Below are 17598 nucleotides of genomic sequence, written 5' to 3'. Positions count from 1 at the left end.
TCAAGAACCCACTGTGTATATTATATAGGTGCAACTTTCCCATGCTATATTAAAAATATTAAAAATGCATCACAAAGAAACATTATACAAATCATTTTTGAAACATTTTAATCTTACTGGATAACCAAGATCCTTGAGTCTTTTCTTCAGTGACACTATTTTCTGATCTTGTTCAGCCAAGAGAACCAGGAGGTCATCTTGCTCTTTTCTGGAATCTGTAATTTCTGAGTCTAATTTGTCTTTCTCGTTTTGTAAGATGGCAATGGTGCTGTTAGATGAATCTAGCTGTTCTTTAATGGCAGTTTTTTCCTCAGACAGGGCTTTAATTTCATTCTAGAAAAATAAAGGTGAAAGTTAATAATCTAAAATTAGTACTTGCTTTTCTGGAGTTTTAACTCCAGGAAAACAATAGTTTGTTCATGGCTTAGCATCTGTAGCTCAGAGGCTAGGGTACCTGCCACACACACCAGAGCTTGCAAGTTCAAACCCAGCCCAGGCCCATCAAACAACAATGACAACTACAACAAAAAAATGGCTGGGTATTGTGGCGGGTGCCTATAGTCTCAGCTCCTTGGGAGGCTGAGGCAAGAGAATCGCTTAAGCCCAGGAGTTGGAGGTTGCTGTGAGCTGTGATGCCACAGCACCCTACTGAGGGTGATAAAGTGAGACTCTGTCTCAAAAAAAAAACAACAAAAAAAAACAGAGAGTAAGAGTTTAGGGTGAAGGCTGAGGGTATTTCCAGTAACATGAGAATGAGGCAGACTATTCATCAGAGATGATTTTTCAGAAAAATAGTTTAGCATCCAAAATATAGTTTTAGTTAGCTATTCCTCAAAAATCTATGCGAGATGAAAAAAGCAATACTATTTCAGATGAGCAAGGAGTGAACAGAAACATAAAACATTTGACAGCAGACGCCTGCTTAGCACTCAAACTCAATTTTTTTTTTTAAATTTATTTTTTTTGGATTTTGGCCGGGGCTAGGTCTGAACCCGCCACCTCCGGCATATGGGACTGGCACCCTACTCCTTGAGCCACAGGCGCCGCCCAAAACTCAGTATTTTTAAAAAAATTTTTTATCCCAGGGCGGCACCTGTGGCTCAGTGGGTAGGGTGCCAGGCCCATATACCGAGGTTGGCGGGTTCAAATCTGGTCCTGGCCAAACTGCAACAACAACAAAAAAAATAGCCAGGCATTGTGGCGGGCGTGTGTGGTCCCAGCTACTCGGGAGGCTGAGGCAGGAGAATCGCCTAAGCCCAGGAGTTGGAGGTTGCTGTGAGCCGTGTGACGCCACTGCACTCTACTGAGGGCAATAAAGTGAGACTCTGTCTCTACCAAAAAAAAGTTTATCCCAACATCATGCATATAATTAAATGGGAAAAAGTAACAGCTTCAAATAAAATCTATGGTTTAAAAATAAAATAATATGTCCACATTCCAAAGAGCACAGTGATGTCTTATCTTCATTTTCTAATTTTCGTTATGTCTCTCACTTCTTATTAGTGTTGCCTCATTCCTTTCTCACGTTATTTACTCCGATGCCCCTGTTACACCGAGCGAGCCAGATTCAACGTGTCTGAGTCCTCAGCCCCATGGAAAGCACACGTGTGCCCATATACAGCCAAATTTGTACTCCTTGTTTTGTTATTGTCATTAGATACTGATGTCGGTAAGAAAACTAAGATATTTTCAATGAATTTCACTTTCATACTACATAAATATACATACTTAGTTTATATATTCAGTATCAATATTGTTATTTGAAATGGCATTAAAAAGCTTCACTTGCAACATCTTTACTCATAAAAATAGAGGCCAGGCACAGTGGCTCACACCTGAAATCCTAACACTCTTGGAGGCTGAAGTGGGAGGATCCCTTGAGCTTAGGAGTTGGAGACCACCTGAGCAAGACTGAGACCCCATCTCTACTAAAAATAGAAAAGTTAGCTGGGTGTTGTGGCAGGCGCCTGTAGTCCCAGCTACTTGGAAGGCTGTTGTGAGATGAGATTATACCCCATTAACTTTCTTCATAAATGTAAGAATTTTTTTTTTTTTGAGACAGAGCCTCAAGCTGTCATCCTGGCTAGAGTGCTGTGGCATCACAGCTTACGGCAACCTCCAACTCCTGAGCTCAAGCGATTCTCCTGCCTCCACCTCCCTAGTAGCTGGGATTACAGGTGCCAGCCACAATGCCTGGCTATTTTTTTGGTTGTAGTTGTCACTGTTGTTTGGTAGGCCCGGGCTGGATTCGAACCTGCCAGCTCAAGTGTATGTGCCTGGCGCCTTAGTCTCTTGAGCCTGAGCCAATAAATCTAAGAATTTGAGAGATGAAATGAAATAAAATTTCCTGGAGTTCTTTTCATATTATCTGTAATAAGTAAAAGTTTTACCAAAAACTAACCTTTAATTCTTTCGTTTCTTCTAATAATGCTGCCAGTCTTCCTTCTAGGTCAGTAGTTTGAGCTGCTATTGTAGTCTCACTGTCGCCTTGTACGGGAACCGATTTTGCCTAAAAGTTGAAAGAGGTAAGAAAATGTTTCTTTAAAGTCACAAACAATATCAACTTCCAAAGTGGTGATTTTAATTGTCTTGCTATTCTGAAGGTTCACTTTCAGTAACAGAAAAGATAATTCCTTATGTATTTGTGTGCAAAACCAAGTGCTCTCCACTGACAGCTGAGTTCCCCACAGCGAACAGCATCAAATCTTACCAGAGGATGAGGAAGGCTGGGCCAAGCTGCCTTAGAGTCTGCCCAGAAAAGTAAACAGTGAGGTGGCTCCCATGGAACCATCTTTGCTTATTAAATGCAGCATCTGATGAATATTCTACCACATTCTCACGTTAATGGACACACCCTCAGCATTTAATAAGCAAAGAAGCTATTCTCTCATAAGCTTCTCTGAAGTCCACACTGTCAGTTCATAAAGACAGGGAGATAAATTGAGCAAATGCCATTCATTAGTGAAATGCAAATGGGAGTAACTCTCAGGTCAGTTTTTCAGTCTTTTTCTAAATACCAGCAAGTGGAGGTGATGATGCCACAAAATACCTAAAAACATGGAAGTGGCTTTGGAACTGAGCAGAGGCTGGAGTTCTGAGGTGCATGCCAGATAAAGCCTAAATTACTTTAAAGAGACTGGGGATTTTGGTGAGTGATCAAAGAAAAAGGAGGAAAGCTGGCTTCCGTGGGGCAGGAATGCACAACTATCATTATGAGCAAAATACAGGTGCTTTGGGGAGGTCTCAGATGTAAATGAGGACCATGAAATCAGAGGAGAGGCTACTTGTTATACAGTAGCAAAGACCTTGGCCAAATTGTGTTCAGCATTTTGTGGAAAATAAAACTTGTGATGAACTTGGATATTTCATTCAGATTTCTAAGCAAAGTGCAGAAGCCCAGGTGAGCTGGTTTCTCCTTGATGCTTATACTGAGATGTGAGAGGAGGGAGATACACTGAAGAATCAGAACGTCAAGATTTGGAAGATTCTCAGCTTATGTATATTGCAAAAAATGATAAAGTTTCTTCTGTAGAAAACATCAAGGGTTTATTTATTTATTTTTATTAAATCATTGCTGTGTACATTAATGCAATCATGGGGTATAATGTGCTGGTTTTATATACAATTTGAAATATTTTTATCAAACTGGTTAACATAGCCTTCACGGCATTTTCTTAGTTTTTGTGTTAAGACATTTATATTTTACATTTAGTAAATTTCACATGTACCCTTGTAAGATGCGCCATAGGTGTGGTCCCACCAATTACCCTCCCTCCATCTATCCTACCCTCTCCCCTCCCCTCCCTCTCTCCTTTCCCCATATTTTTGGGCTATAATTGGGTTATAGCTTTCATATGAAAGAACATCAAGAGTTTTTGATAATTTTATACCAACAGAAAGGCTGCCAGCTTGGAATGAAGGGAGTAGAGATACGATTAGAGAAGGGGTCCATCAACAAAACAAATCATCAAGCAACTGAATAAACCCCGCTGGTGCATCTGACTACATAGGGCTGTCAGCATAAGTGAGAAGCTGGTGTCACTAGAACACCAACTAGTGTTTAATCCAAAGAGAAGGTGCTATCTGATAAATCTGCTTCTTTTTCACTGTGGCTGAGAAGTAATATAGCAAGTTTGGGGTACTATCTTTCAAAAGGAAAAACGAATTAACTTACACATGCTTCTGTTTTCTGCAGTAGCTCCTGCCTTTCTGCCTGTAGTTTGGTGATCTCCATAGACTGTGAGTTTAACTGAGACTTTAATGTTGTCAGTTCCTAAGAGACAAAAATAGTTGAGCTATAACATTAAAAAGTATTACTTTTGTCAAGGAAATGTCTATTTACAGGAAGAAATTTTAAAAAATGATTTCTTTTCTTTACTCTCTAGACAGGGGTCCTCAAACTTTTTAAACAGGGGGCCAGTTCACTGTCCCTCAGACCGTTAGAGGGCCAGACTATAGTTAAAAAAAAATCTATTAACAAATTCCTATGCACACTGCACATATCTTATTTTGAAGTAAAAAAACAAAACGGGAACAAATAGAATCACACTGCTCTTGCAGGACCATCGAATCACACTGTGGCCTGCGGACCGTAGTTTGAGGACCCCTGCTCTAGAATCACATCTAGATTCCAAGTTTTAAAATCTAACTCTAAACTCTCCTTGAACTATGGATTCAAGATAAAAAATTAAACATAGTTGTTTACCTCTGTTCCCTTCTGAGATCCTATCGAATCAAACAAATGAAGGAGGGGAAAAGGAAGAAAGGAAAGGATGAAAACAGGAAGGAAGGGAAGGAAAAGGGGAGAGCAAGAGGAAGAAACCCACAAGGACAAAGAGGCTAAGAGGAAAGAGCAATGTAACTGGGAACCTCAGAGAGCAACAACAATGGAAACCCTGGAACAGCAGACACCGGAGGCCGACTGCTGAGTTATGTAGCTGGTGCAGGAAGTGGTACCATTAGACACATATAAGTATACGTAAAAAATGGGGTTAAAAACTGTAGGCCTGGCTCGATGGCTCACGCCTGTATAATCCTAACACTCTGGGAGGCCAAGGCAGGTGGATTGCCTGAGCTCAGGAGTTCAAGACCAGCCTGAGCCAGAGTGACCCTGTTTCTAAAAACAGCTAGGTGTTGTGGTGGGCGCCTGTAGTCCCAGCTACTCTGGAGGCTGAGGCAAGAGGATGTGAGCCCAAGAGTTTGAGGTTGCTGTGAGCTGTGATGCTACAGCACTCTGAGGGTGACAAAGGGAAACTCTGTCTAGGAAAAAAAAAATCTCTGTCCCAATCTTGTGCATTAGACAACTAGTCCTCCTTGGACTAGTTGTTTATTATTTAGAAGCACAAAACAGGACATCTTTAGAGGAGGGGCCACCAAACATTGATGAAAAGTAGTAAAAACCAAGAAAGTAATTGAAAGTTTATATTAATGTTGGAATTTTCAAACTTCTCCCAGTTAAAATGTTGCAGGACCATAGAATTGAAACCAATGGACTTTCACCAAAGATTTTAGGGTAAGGAATTTTATTTGCAGGTGGGGAAACTCAGCAGGCCATCAGCCTTAACGTAATGAGCCCTGAGAATCTCTGGGTCTGAATCTGCCTGCTTGATTCCCAGTCAGGGAACCAGAAAGTTGCAGGATTGAAGAAATGAAAACAATAGACTCTTCCCAAAGATTATAGGGGAAGGAATTTTACTTGCCAGCAGGGGGAAACTCAGCAGGCCCTCAGCCTTAAAGTAATGACTCCCTCCCAGCTCCCATCAGCTCTGTCCCTGTCCTTTTATTGGACTCACAAGTAGACAAAGGAATTACCATATTATTTCTCATTGGAGGTGTTAAGTCATGTGCAGGCTTTTTAGAAGTGGAAGCAAGCAGCAAGCAGGAAGCATTAGTTTTAAGGACCTAGGTAGGAAGTGAAGTTTTACAAATTCTTAAGGCCTAGGTTACCACTGGGAGGAGTGTCTGAGAAGTCTTCGTTTTTCTTAGACTTTACTTTTCCTGGGTCTCCTCCTTCAATACAGTATAGAATAAAGACCAACGGGTAATGTCTTAAGACACTGCAAAGTGGTGGGATGCTGGCATATAAAAAACTCTTATTCTTTGTAAAGTTGTTATGTGTACCTATGTAACTTTTCATTGTTCTTTTTGGTTATTGAAATAAGATACATTTAGTTTTCTTTACACAGTATTTTATTATATATTATAAAAAACAGTACTGACGTTTTAAATAACAATCTAAAATTTATAGAAGAAAATACATTAGAAAAAGTAAAAAATTAAGAGGCAATTCTCTTTTATAAAAATATATAATTAAAGTTTTGCTGGGAACCATAATTAAATAGCAAACATTTTTACTTGAAATTTACAGAGCAAGGCTACATATTCATAACTGAATTCCATTTTATTTGAATACAGTTCTAGTGTAGGTAGAGGTAATAAAACCAAAACAGCATTAATCTTCCCTACACAAACAAAAGACTATGAACATATACTGGAGTCCTAGAAATCCTAATAAGTGACTTTAAAAAACAGGTGGGATTGCATAAGAAGCTATAACAATAGAAACTCTTAGCTATTTATGTTCAGCACAGTTGTGAAAGGTAGTAATGAGGCTCCCTAACTTTCCTGAGGCATACTTTTCGGCTGTGTCTGGCACCTACATCCTTGACAATTACTCGTTTTGATCCACTCTGGATTTAAAAAAAAGAAAATACGAAAAAACCCAGGTGGGTAGTGCCTGTGGCTCACAGAATTAGGGCACTGGCCCCATATGCCGGAGGTGGTGGGTTCAAATCCAGCCCTGGCCAAAAACTGCAAAAAAACCCAGGTGAAACAAGGTGGGATTTTAGAAGCTCCTCTAAGGTACATAGACCTGGTTTCTCTGGGTATAGTCCCTCCCCTTTCAGAGCAGCCATGTCAGTGGGCTGGGGCGAGCCTACTAGAGAAGGGGGAAGGAAGTCTGTCCTAGAATGGTAAACGCTGCTGTCACTTGTTACTTCAGTGTAACAGGTTTTTTAAAAGAAGTATGCATTCCTTTTGTAATAAGAAAGGAAGAAGGGAAGGAAGAAAAGAGACAGAAGTAAATAAAATAGGAAGAAAATGACCCAGAATCTGTTTGGGGATAACATACACTATGAGCAACCTGGTGCTTTTCTAGATTTCCTTCATTAAATTATTTAATTCTACATGTCCACAGTTCCTTTCCCTTTTTTCTGGTTCTTTTCTTGAATAAATACATTTAATTTTCTCATTAGATAAAGATAAATGACCTAGTTTAATAGGAATTTATAAACATTACAAATTAATCAAGCAGAAAAAAATTTAATTCGCTGTTCAGCTAGAGTCATGTAATTGAGATACACACAAGTTCACTTCCTGTTTTTCCCCCTTCAAATGCTAAAATTCACCATTTTTCCTGATAGAATGGTTTAAAAACCAGTACATTTGGGCAGCGCCTATGGCTCAGTGAGTAGGGCGCCGGCCCCATATGCTAAGGGTGGTGGGTTCAAACCCAGCCCCGGACAAAATGCAACAAAAAAATAGCCGGGCGTTGTGGCGGGCGCCTGTAGTCCCAGCTGCTCAGGAGGCTGAGGCAAGAGAATCGTGTAAGCCCAAGAGTTAGAGGTTGTTGTGAGCCGTGTGACGCCACGGCACTCTACCTGAGGGTGGTACAGTGAGACTCTGTCTCTACAAAAAAAAAAACAAAAAACCAGTACATTTATTTAAGTAATCACCATAGTCAATACATGAAAATTAGGCATAAGATTTTACATATTCATATTTGCAGCTTATAAATATTAAAAAATTTTTCTTTATTAGTTCACTGATAATCTACAAATAATGTGTAAGAGTCTGAGATTCCATTAAAAAGAACATCACTGAAAAATGGAAATAAGAAAAAGCAAAATACCATTACCATATAATTAAAAATAACTTCTTGATTTTCAAGTGGCTGTCTTAAATTTTGCTTACATCTGACAAAGTAGTTCTAGGATAATGAAATTACAGGGCTGTTACTCTATTGTAATTAAAAGAAAACAAAATTGAACTAGGATCAATCTAGAAAATTACCAGTTTCAACTCTTCAACTTGTTCACAATCTCCATCTGAAGTAGGTACTGAAAACTGTTGATTCATGCCAAATGTTTGGGAAGATTTCTACAAAGAAATAAACGAAATAAATTTAGTCTAGAAAGACAGGCTAAAGCCAAACAGCACTGCACACATATAAAGCATAACTTATACAAAAAAATTCACATCAGCACTTTAATTTTTATGCCCAATATAAAATTTCAACATCGTATACATAAACTGTAAATTTTCCATATTTATAGCAAGTAATTTATTAAATCTAAGCATTTACCCGTGGTCATATGGAGAAATAGCATAAAAAGATAATTACTGAGCAACTTCTATGTATTAAAAGAGTAGTATGTTATTTAAATCTCTTTGTTATGAAATAGATACTATCACTAAAACTTACAGATTAAGAAACAAGTTTAAAGAGGTTAACTAAATTGCTTAAATTTAATTAGCTAGGAAGCATGGAATCTTAGAGAGTCTAACTCTAAAATTCATACTCTAAAAAAAAAAATCTTAGTATATGATATTCTGGCTTAAGGGATGTACCAAAAAAAGACACTAAAATTAAAAAAAAAGAAAGAGGCAGAACAATGAAAATTGCTCTTGACCCCTTATTTTAAATATTTACTTACCAAATTTTCAATCAAAGAGTCCTTTTCAATCAGCTGACTCTGTAAAACTTCTTGATTACTTTTTAATTTTTCTATCTCTTCTCGCAACCTACCAATTTCTTCCGGCTGAATGCCATTCATCTGAGCCCCATCGCTATAAGAACTTTGATGATGACTGTCTTTTCCTATTCACCAAGAATAAAATTTTAAAAGCCAGTATAAAAATTAAGTTTTTCATTATTCAAACTATAAGATTCAAATACAATATTCTAATATACATATAACTTTCTTAATTCAACGACAATGACAGTACTTTTGCAACCACATTTCATCTTTGCAGAATAGTGTCATTCACTCAGAGACACAGTCTCACCCTGTTGCTCTTGGCTAGAGTGCTATGACATCATACAAGCTCACAGCAACCTCAAACTCCTGGGTTCAAGAAATAATACTGCCTCAGTCTCCCATGTAGCTGGGACTGCAGGTGCCCACCACAAATCCCAGCTAATTTTTCTATTTTTAGTAGAGACAAGGTCTCACTCTTGCTTAGGCTAGTCTAGAACTCCTTAGCTTAAGCAATCTTCCCGCCTCAGCCTCCCAGAGTGCTAGGATTATAGGTGTGAGTAACCGTGCATGGTCAGAATAGTATATTTATAAAAATAATGAACCAATCATATTTTCAGGTTCTGGGAGGAAAAACAGCATAGTCAAACAGTTGACTAAACTGCATGGTCTGGTAATCTATGACTTAAGAACTATAATAATTTCAATCCAATTCTATCGATGAAGATAAAGTAAAATCCCTTTGTATTTTATTTTATTATTAGTATTTGTTTTTTGAGACAGAGTCTCACTATGTTACCCTTGGTAGAGTGCCATAGCATCACAGCTCACAGCAAACTCAAACTCTTGGGCTTAAGAGATTCTCTTGCCTCAGCCTCCCAAGTAGCTGGGACTACAGGTACCCATCACAATGGCCGGCTATTTTTGTTGTTGTTGTAGCTGTCGTTGTTTGGCAGGCCTAGGCTGGGTTCCTGGTGTATGTGGCTGGTGCCCTATCCAATGAGCAATGGGTGCCGAGCCAAAATCCCTTTTTAATTTTTTTTTTTTGCGTTTTTGCCCAGGGCTGGGCTTGAACCCACCACCTCCAGTATATGGGGCCAACGCCCCACTCCTTTGAGCCACAGGTGCCACCCCCAAAATCCCTTTTTAAAAATCTTCACAAGCACTACATGATGATAGTATTTACAAGCAGCTGAGCTCTTAACCATCTGCCAAGCAGCACTGGAATTTGATATATATATATAAAATTTCATTTAATTCTCAGATGTTATTATTTTCTCCATTTTGCAAAAGAGGAAATTGAAAGATCAGATTGGTTGTTCTCAATGGACTATAGGAGAGAATCACCAGGGGAGCCTTTATAATTCCTGATGCCTGGACCCAACCCCAGACTAAATCAGAAACAGTATTGGGGGTATTTTTTTAACCAATGAAAAGCATGTCAGGTAAGTCTAATGTGCAGCCAGGGTTGAGAGTCTCTGGGTTAGAGCATTAGGTAGCAAGGAGTTTGGATTTAGTCTCAACTACTCCTAAGTATTATGCTATTTTGTTTTAAACTCAGATTTACATGTTTGTCACTGTGACTTAAGTTACAGAAAGATTAGTCCATAAAAGGAACCTAGCTCTTGGGGACAAAATGACCTGGATGCTGACAGAGCCAGCCAGTTGCACTCACCCAGCTGCACTTTGAGCAGATTATACTGATCCCTGTGCTGCTGAATCTGTGCCGCCTGCTGTGTAACTGCCGTCTGGAGCTGCTCATTCTGACATTTCAGGGTAGAGACTTGTTGCCTTAACTCCTCAAGTTGCAGGTCCTGTGAAACAATGTATAATTCAAGTGTTTTACATTCACACTAATTATTGGCACTAAGAAGATGAATAAATTTAAAAAAATCAGAGGTTATTTTGGGTTCGTGTGTTAAAGTACTCAGCACTTCCAGTATCAAGCAGTGATGCATTACTGGGCACCAACGCAGATTAATAGGGAGCAGAACTGTAGGGTTTCCAGTGAGGCCTACAAACAGACACTAGGGCACAGAATGCAACCTCACCGCAATTATGGGGACAGCAACTAGAACAAAGTCCATTTTATGACCCATCGAACCACTGAAGAAACGTACACAAGACTATTTAAGAAGCTTAGTGTATGTACATGCACAGATGCATCTATGTTATTTCTAAAATTAAAAGATAATCAAGAATATTTAGAAGACTGAAAAGAGAAAGAAGAGCTTTCAACTCTTACCACCCTAATACCATAGTTGGAATTTGATACAGTTCTTTACTTTCATGTAATTTTTTTCTAATCTATGTTTTTCAAACTTGTCACAATTGGTTCATATATAATTTTGTAAACTTTAATTTGCTTGCTATCCTAATTTTCCCATACTGCTGATTTTCACAATCCTAATTTTTTTTTTTTTTTTTTGAGACAGAGTCTCACTATGTCACCCTTGGTAGAGTACTGTGGCATCACAGTTCACAGCAACCTCAAACTCCTGGGCTTAAGCAATTCTCTTGCCTTAGCCTCCCAAGGTCCTTAGGCTGGGACCACAGGCACCTGCCCCAATGCCCGGCTATTTTTTTGTTGCAGTTGTCATTGTTGTTTAGCTGGCCCAGGATAGGTTCAAACCTGCCAGCCCTGCTGTATGTGGCCAGCGCCCTAACCACTGAACACACTGACCTATGGGCACCATGCCCACAATCCTAATTTTAAATGCTCGCTTAATACCTGATCAAGTAGATGCAATATAATTTAAATCCAATGTTTCTGACATGAAGTTGCTTTCCATTTTTCAAAAATATTTATCATACTATTATTATAAATATCTTAGTCCATATAATTGTTCTGAATTTTGGAGAATTTCCTTAGGATAAATTCTCAAATGTCATTCAAAGGATATGAACATTTTATAGCTCTAGATGCTTATAACCTAACACCAAATAGCATTTTAAATGGTGAGAGACTTCAAGTGAAGATTTCTTAAAAGAGTCATTATAGTAATTGTGTCAAATCACTCTTTTCTTCTTCCAAATCAACTGTATTTGTTAGTCCCAAGTGTTTATTTTGGGCCTCCATCATATTCCATGTGTTTACTTTTCCATCGTTCCAAAGATATTACATTTTACCAATTGGAAATGACTTCATGTTTGTACCAAGATACACGAAAGAAATCCTAATAATCATGGGTAGTTTGATGATTCAAATTTTGGTCATTCAAAGATGATTCTAACTTATTGCTTGTTTGTAAACTGAAAAGTTGAGACTGAATGCTAAATATTTAATATTATTTTTTAAAATTACAATCTCAGTAACATAGATTGTAGAAAAGAAACACAAACAAGTAGCTCTCAATTTAGAGAGTTCTACTTATGTTCTTCCCGGCCACGCCTGCCACGAGCTGCACACAGTTAAACAGTGAGGGTGGACGGCTGTGCAGGGAAGGGGACGGGCCTGACCCATTGTATCTTTTATGACATTGGAATTTTAGTGACATCACTTTTCAGATAAAATTGTAGCAATCTGTAGAATTAGAGTATAAACCAGAAGAAAGTAGAGTAGGAACCAAGAACATATTTTGAAGGAATGTGACAGAAGGTTTAAGGTGCTCAAAGGAATGCTAGTAATGGAGTTGACTGGTGTCCTGAAAAGAAATAGTAAGTAGTTTCAAGTTAACTCACCATTATCTACTCTAACAAATCAGCTCCTTCTACTGTACTGTCCAAATCAGTACCATCTACTCTGTTGTCCAAGACAGAAATCCAGGGGTCATATTTGACCCTTTCTGCAACCACAAACCTGCCTGTGAACCCTACAAAGTCCTGCCAGTTTTATTTCCTTTAGTTTCCATATTTCTCACATCTGTCCCCTTTATACCACATAGTATTAGAATCCCAGTAACACATGTATTTGAATTCTCTTTTACCAATTGCTAAGTGACCCTAGGTGATTTTAAATTCTTCTAATTCTTCTCAGATTCCTCACCTGTTCTAAACTGAAGATGGTAACTTCTTTGTCAGGGTATTGTGAAAATTAAGAGAGGTAAGAGATTAAAGCGCTTAGTGAACATGTAACACAGCCAACACAAAAGGCCGGCCCTCATCATCATCATTGCTCCCGTAAGTGTCCTAACCTCTTCCCCTAGCACATCTACTACATTAACCTCCCCTTCTTGGGCTTCCCCAAGATTTGCCCCATCTCCATTTCTCTACTACAGCCACAAGAATGTTTTACGTACAAGCCAGTACACTGACTCAAATGTACCAAGCTGTTTGTCACTCCCTGCCTCCGTTCGCTCTCTCTCCCTGGACCCAAGCATCTCTTTTTCGTAAGCCCTCACCCTTACCTAGCTAAATCAGCCCCGTCAATGCTGCCACATATCTTTGCTTGTAGACTTTGTAAGTAGTAATTTGTGTGTCACAGTAAACTATTTCTCTCCACATGGAAATGAAGTGGACACCTGTCTGTCTGACTCTGTCTCTGCACACTGCAGCCTGCGCAGCGCTGAGCACATGGACCCCTGCCCGTCTGACTCTGTCTCTGCACACTGCAGCCTGCGCAGTGCTGCGCACACGGACCCCTGCCCGTCTGACTCTGTCTCTGCACACTGCAGCCTGCGCAGTGCTGCGCACATGGACCCCTGCCCATCTGACTCTTGTCTCTGCACACTGCAGCCTGCGCAGTGCTGCGCACACGGACCCCTGCCCGTCTGACTTTGTCTCTGCACACTGCAGCCTGCGCAGTGCTGCGCACATGGAACCCTGCCCATCTGACTCTTGTCTCTGCACACTGCAGCCTGTGCAGCGCTGAGCACACGGACCCCTGCCCGTCTGACTCTGTCTCTGCACACTGCAGCCTGCGCAGCGCTGAGCACACGGACCCCTGCCCGTCTGACTCTGTCTCTGCACACTGCAGCCTGCGCAGCGCTGAGCACACAGACCCCTGCCCGTCTGACTCTGTCTCTGTACACTGCAGCCTGCGCAGCGCTGAGCACACGGACCCCTGCCCGTCTGACTCTGTCTCTGCACACTGCAGCCTGCGCAGCGCTGAGCACACGGACCCCTGCCCGTCTGACTCTGTCTCTGCACACTGCAGCCTGCGCAGCGCTGTGCAGTGCCAAGCACTCAAGTCTGCTGAACTAGATGCTCTGAGAAATTATGAGTTTTACTTTCTGTATCCCCTTTTATGTGAAATGCCAAGAAAACTTCCTTCAATGGAGAAAATACCAATCAGCATTAGTGAGAGGGCACACAATCCATTAGGACTCACTTGCTCTCGAATCATATTTTTGTAGTGAGTCACAATGTTGTCATGCTGCTCTAGAGTCTTCTTCACCTCTTCTTCTTTCTGATCTTCTTCACTGGACTTATAAATAGCCTTAGTTATAACACCTGTAAAAGAAAGTTTGAAATTTGTTTTAAGTGTTTTAAATACTATCTTATTTAACACTTACTCAACACATATAACCTAACTCCACAACAGATCAGAAATAATCTTTCTAATCTCACTGAAAGCCAAATGTCCTTCAATGGGCTACAGGTCAAGAGTTAGGAAAAACATCTTCTTTTAGGGTTATCATATAATCTGCATATATCTAGGACATAAATGCAAAATATAATCATAGTTATTTTCTAATGAATATCAAGATAAACCTTCTCGTCTTACCTTCAAGTTCTTTTACCAGCTTTGTAAACTCGTGATCAAATATCATGTATTCTGGACTGGGAAAGTTTGGCTGGGGTTTCTGAGACGCTCTGGAATATAACTCATGCTTGCTAATAAATCCTAGTTTCTCTATGAAATTCTCTTTGCCAATCCTCTTCTCTATTAGTTGTTTTAGTTTCTCTCTATTAAGAGATAAGCATATTGAAATGCTTTAAAAACATACAATCATAACAAAACATAAAAGCTTGGTCTACATTATACTTTGGCAGAAGAAGTGTACCACTTCTGTCTTGATGACATGAGAGAGTCATCTTCCCCTTACTTACTTCATGCAGCTCTCAAGTGAGTTATCATTGAAGTAAATGGAAATGCCCAACAAAAGGGCACATAAGCCTTGGACCAACTGCTCTTCCTCTCCAAGATTTTCTGCAATCTGTCCTGTAAGCTGCAATCTTTGTTAAGGAAGCTAAGGATTCATAATATCAAGAATACTACATTTTATAATTTGATATATATGTCATGTAAGAGTTCCTATAAGAAATACCATATATATTCCAAGCCAGAATGTAACAAACAATGATACACATACACATCCATGGACACACACATACACACACACAGCTTCAGCAAACATCACAACCTCAACGGTTTAAAAAGCCGCAACACAGATACAATGGTGGAGAATCCAAATGTTTGGGTGTAGAACTATTTCCACTTAAGAAAAAATTAAAAAGATAAATACTTACACATATGTTTCTAAGACATAAAGGATACAAATGGAACATTGGCTGAATTGTGAAGAAAATGCGTCACTGCAATGGGACAGTTGCTCAGCCAGGTACAAAGCAACATTAATAATCCAACCCTTGTTTGTATTTTGCTTCCCTGTAACAGACAAGGTGACAGAAATCTCTTTCCATTCATTTTCTTTTTTTCAGACTTAAAGTTACCCTAAGATCCCATCCTATTTGCATAAAAAGAATTTTAACATCTTACAAAAATGAGTGCCAGAAATGTAGATTTAGAAAACTGAACACGGGGATCCATTCTTGTGTGCACCACAGGCTGCATATCTCAAAATGATCACAGTGTGGCAATCAAAGTGGCATCTTTATAAGCATAGACTAGGAGCAGTTAAAGCATTGTTAGTATAAAAACATGGTCTCTGAATGAAAAAATTTATGATGTGGAGGTTTAAAAAAAAAAATCTATCAACCATAAGACACTTTAAATGTGCCAGGCAAATTTATGATATTTCAATCAATACTTTAAAAATAAGTTCCTGCTGTGAAGACAAAGTCTGCCTCCTTCAAAAAAATCAAGAAAAATACAAAGAAATAATCTCCTGAATCACTCAATCAAATTCCATGAGAGAACACATTTTCTTTTGTAGAGACAGAGTTTCACTTTACTGCCCTCAGTAGAGTGCCGTGGCCTCACACAGCTCACAGCAACCTCCAGCTCTTGGGCTTATGTGATTCTCTTGCCTCAGCCTCCCGAGCAGCTGGGACTACAGGCGCCCGCCACAACGCCCGGCTATTCTTTTGTTGCAGTTTGGCCGGGGCTGGGTTTGAACCCGCCACCCTCGGCATATGGGGCCAGCGCCCTGCTCACTGAGCCACAGGCGCCACCCGAGAGAACACATTTTCTTTCTTTTTTTTTTGGCCGGGGCTGGGTCTGAACCCGCAACCTCCGGCATATGGGACCGGCGCCCTACTCCTTCAGCCACAGGCGCCGCCCCGAGAGAATACATTTTCTAACAAGAAGGTCAAGCATGCTACACCCTCAGTGACAACACACTACCCAATGAGAAATCAACACACAGAGTCAAGGGGAAAAGACTCGAACCAACCAAGTGTCCCAGCCACTTCCTGCACTGCCACCTGGTTCATCAGGAAAATCAGCATGTCCAGCAAGACCAGCTCCCTACATTTTAAAACCACACATTTACATCTCCTATGTAGGTCATCTCTCCGTCTGTAAGACTGACACTGCTCATATTTATATTACCATAACCTACATTTTTTTTCTTAAAGAAAAACAAAATTTGTTGGAAAAAAAAAGAAGATCAATAGAGTCATGTACCACTTTGGGGCAAATTTTATAAAATATCTAAAATATATTTATTTGAAGATCTGGGCAAGGAATGGATTTAAAGTAATCACAACTGTTTTGAAAAATTCCACCACCTAGACTGGTCTAATTTCACAAACCTTGATTTCAGTATCTTGGCCTTTTTATAATTTATTTTCAGGTGATTTAATATTGAATTAAATAAATTTAAGCTGGATTTCTTCAAAGGATTTGCCAACTAAGCATTAATGACTCTAGTTTTACATGACATATGTGTCATTTTTACTTTTTCCTTGCTTCTGTGTCATTACTGTGCCCACAGTATACCTTCACGCTGCCTATATAAATGCAGAAGTTAAAAAATACAGTTATTCTCAAGTGACTATGCGCCATACAGAACTTACAACTACTCAAGATACAAGTGCATGTTTTATCTATGGGCTATATATGAAATTCACTATTGCTTAGACCAGTGGTTCTCAACCTTCCTAATGCCACAGCCCTTTACTACAGTTCCCACAAGTTGAGAACCGCTGGCTTAGACATTTGCAGGTACCAAATATACCTACAGTGCTCATATAAAAGCATCCTGTCAAATCACTGCTGATGTCTGAGTAAACAGCAACAGAATCAGATTTAAATCTGAATTGCCTGGAAGGATGCCCTTTGACACGGGAGCAAAGTTAAATATAGCCAGTGAGGAAACAGAATGGAGCAATTCATTTATGTAGCAACGAAAAAAGATAAAGTACTCAGGAACGATCCCAATCAAAATGGCATGATATTAGAACAAGAAAAATTTTAAAACACTCCTAAAGAGCACAAAATAGACAGAAACCAATGTAAAGACACTGTGTTCCTAGACAGGAAGACCTGACATCATGAAGATGTTGACTCTAAGTTAATTTATAAAACTAATGAGATTCAAATGAAAATATTAAAAGATTTCTTTTCTTCTAGAAATTAATATGATTCTTAAAACATATTATAAAAAAGTGAGAATAACTGGGAATACTGTACCAAAAAAAAAATAGTCATGAGGGATCATGAACAGGTAGGAATCAAGGGATAGAACAGAAGGTTCAGAAATGGACCTATATACAA

The 17598-nt window shown here is 39.4% G+C and overlaps 1 protein-coding gene across 3 annotated transcripts in view; it reads right to left on the bottom strand.

Moving 5' to 3' along the window:
- Positions 1–17598, bottom strand: part of USO1 (USO1 vesicle transport factor) — an 84936-nt gene that overhangs the window by 1428 nt on the left and 65910 nt on the right. For all 3 annotated transcript variants that reach the window (XM_053584402.1, XM_053584486.1, XM_053584556.1), the window contains 10 exons: positions 15196–15306; positions 14748–14866; positions 14422–14603; positions 14026–14147; positions 10432–10570; positions 8715–8878; positions 8071–8157; positions 4175–4273; positions 2402–2509; positions 118–333 (listed from right to left, as the gene is read on the bottom strand). In XM_053584402.1, coding sequence (XP_053440377.1) covers positions 118–333; positions 2402–2509; positions 4175–4273; positions 8071–8157; positions 8715–8878; positions 10432–10570; positions 14026–14147; positions 14422–14603; positions 14748–14866; positions 15196–15306 — 1347 coding nt within the window. The remainder of the gene's footprint in view (positions 1–117; positions 334–2401; positions 2510–4174; positions 4274–8070; positions 8158–8714; positions 8879–10431; positions 10571–14025; positions 14148–14421; positions 14604–14747; positions 14867–15195; positions 15307–17598) is intronic.

Source organism: Nycticebus coucang, chromosome 1, assembly GCF_027406575.1.
Source record: "Nycticebus coucang isolate mNycCou1 chromosome 1, mNycCou1.pri, whole genome shotgun sequence".
Taxonomy (NCBI): domain Eukaryota; kingdom Metazoa; phylum Chordata; class Mammalia; order Primates; family Lorisidae; genus Nycticebus; species Nycticebus coucang.
The sequence above is the reverse complement of the archived record's forward strand: the minus strand, read 5'-3'. Positions and strand labels throughout refer to the sequence as shown.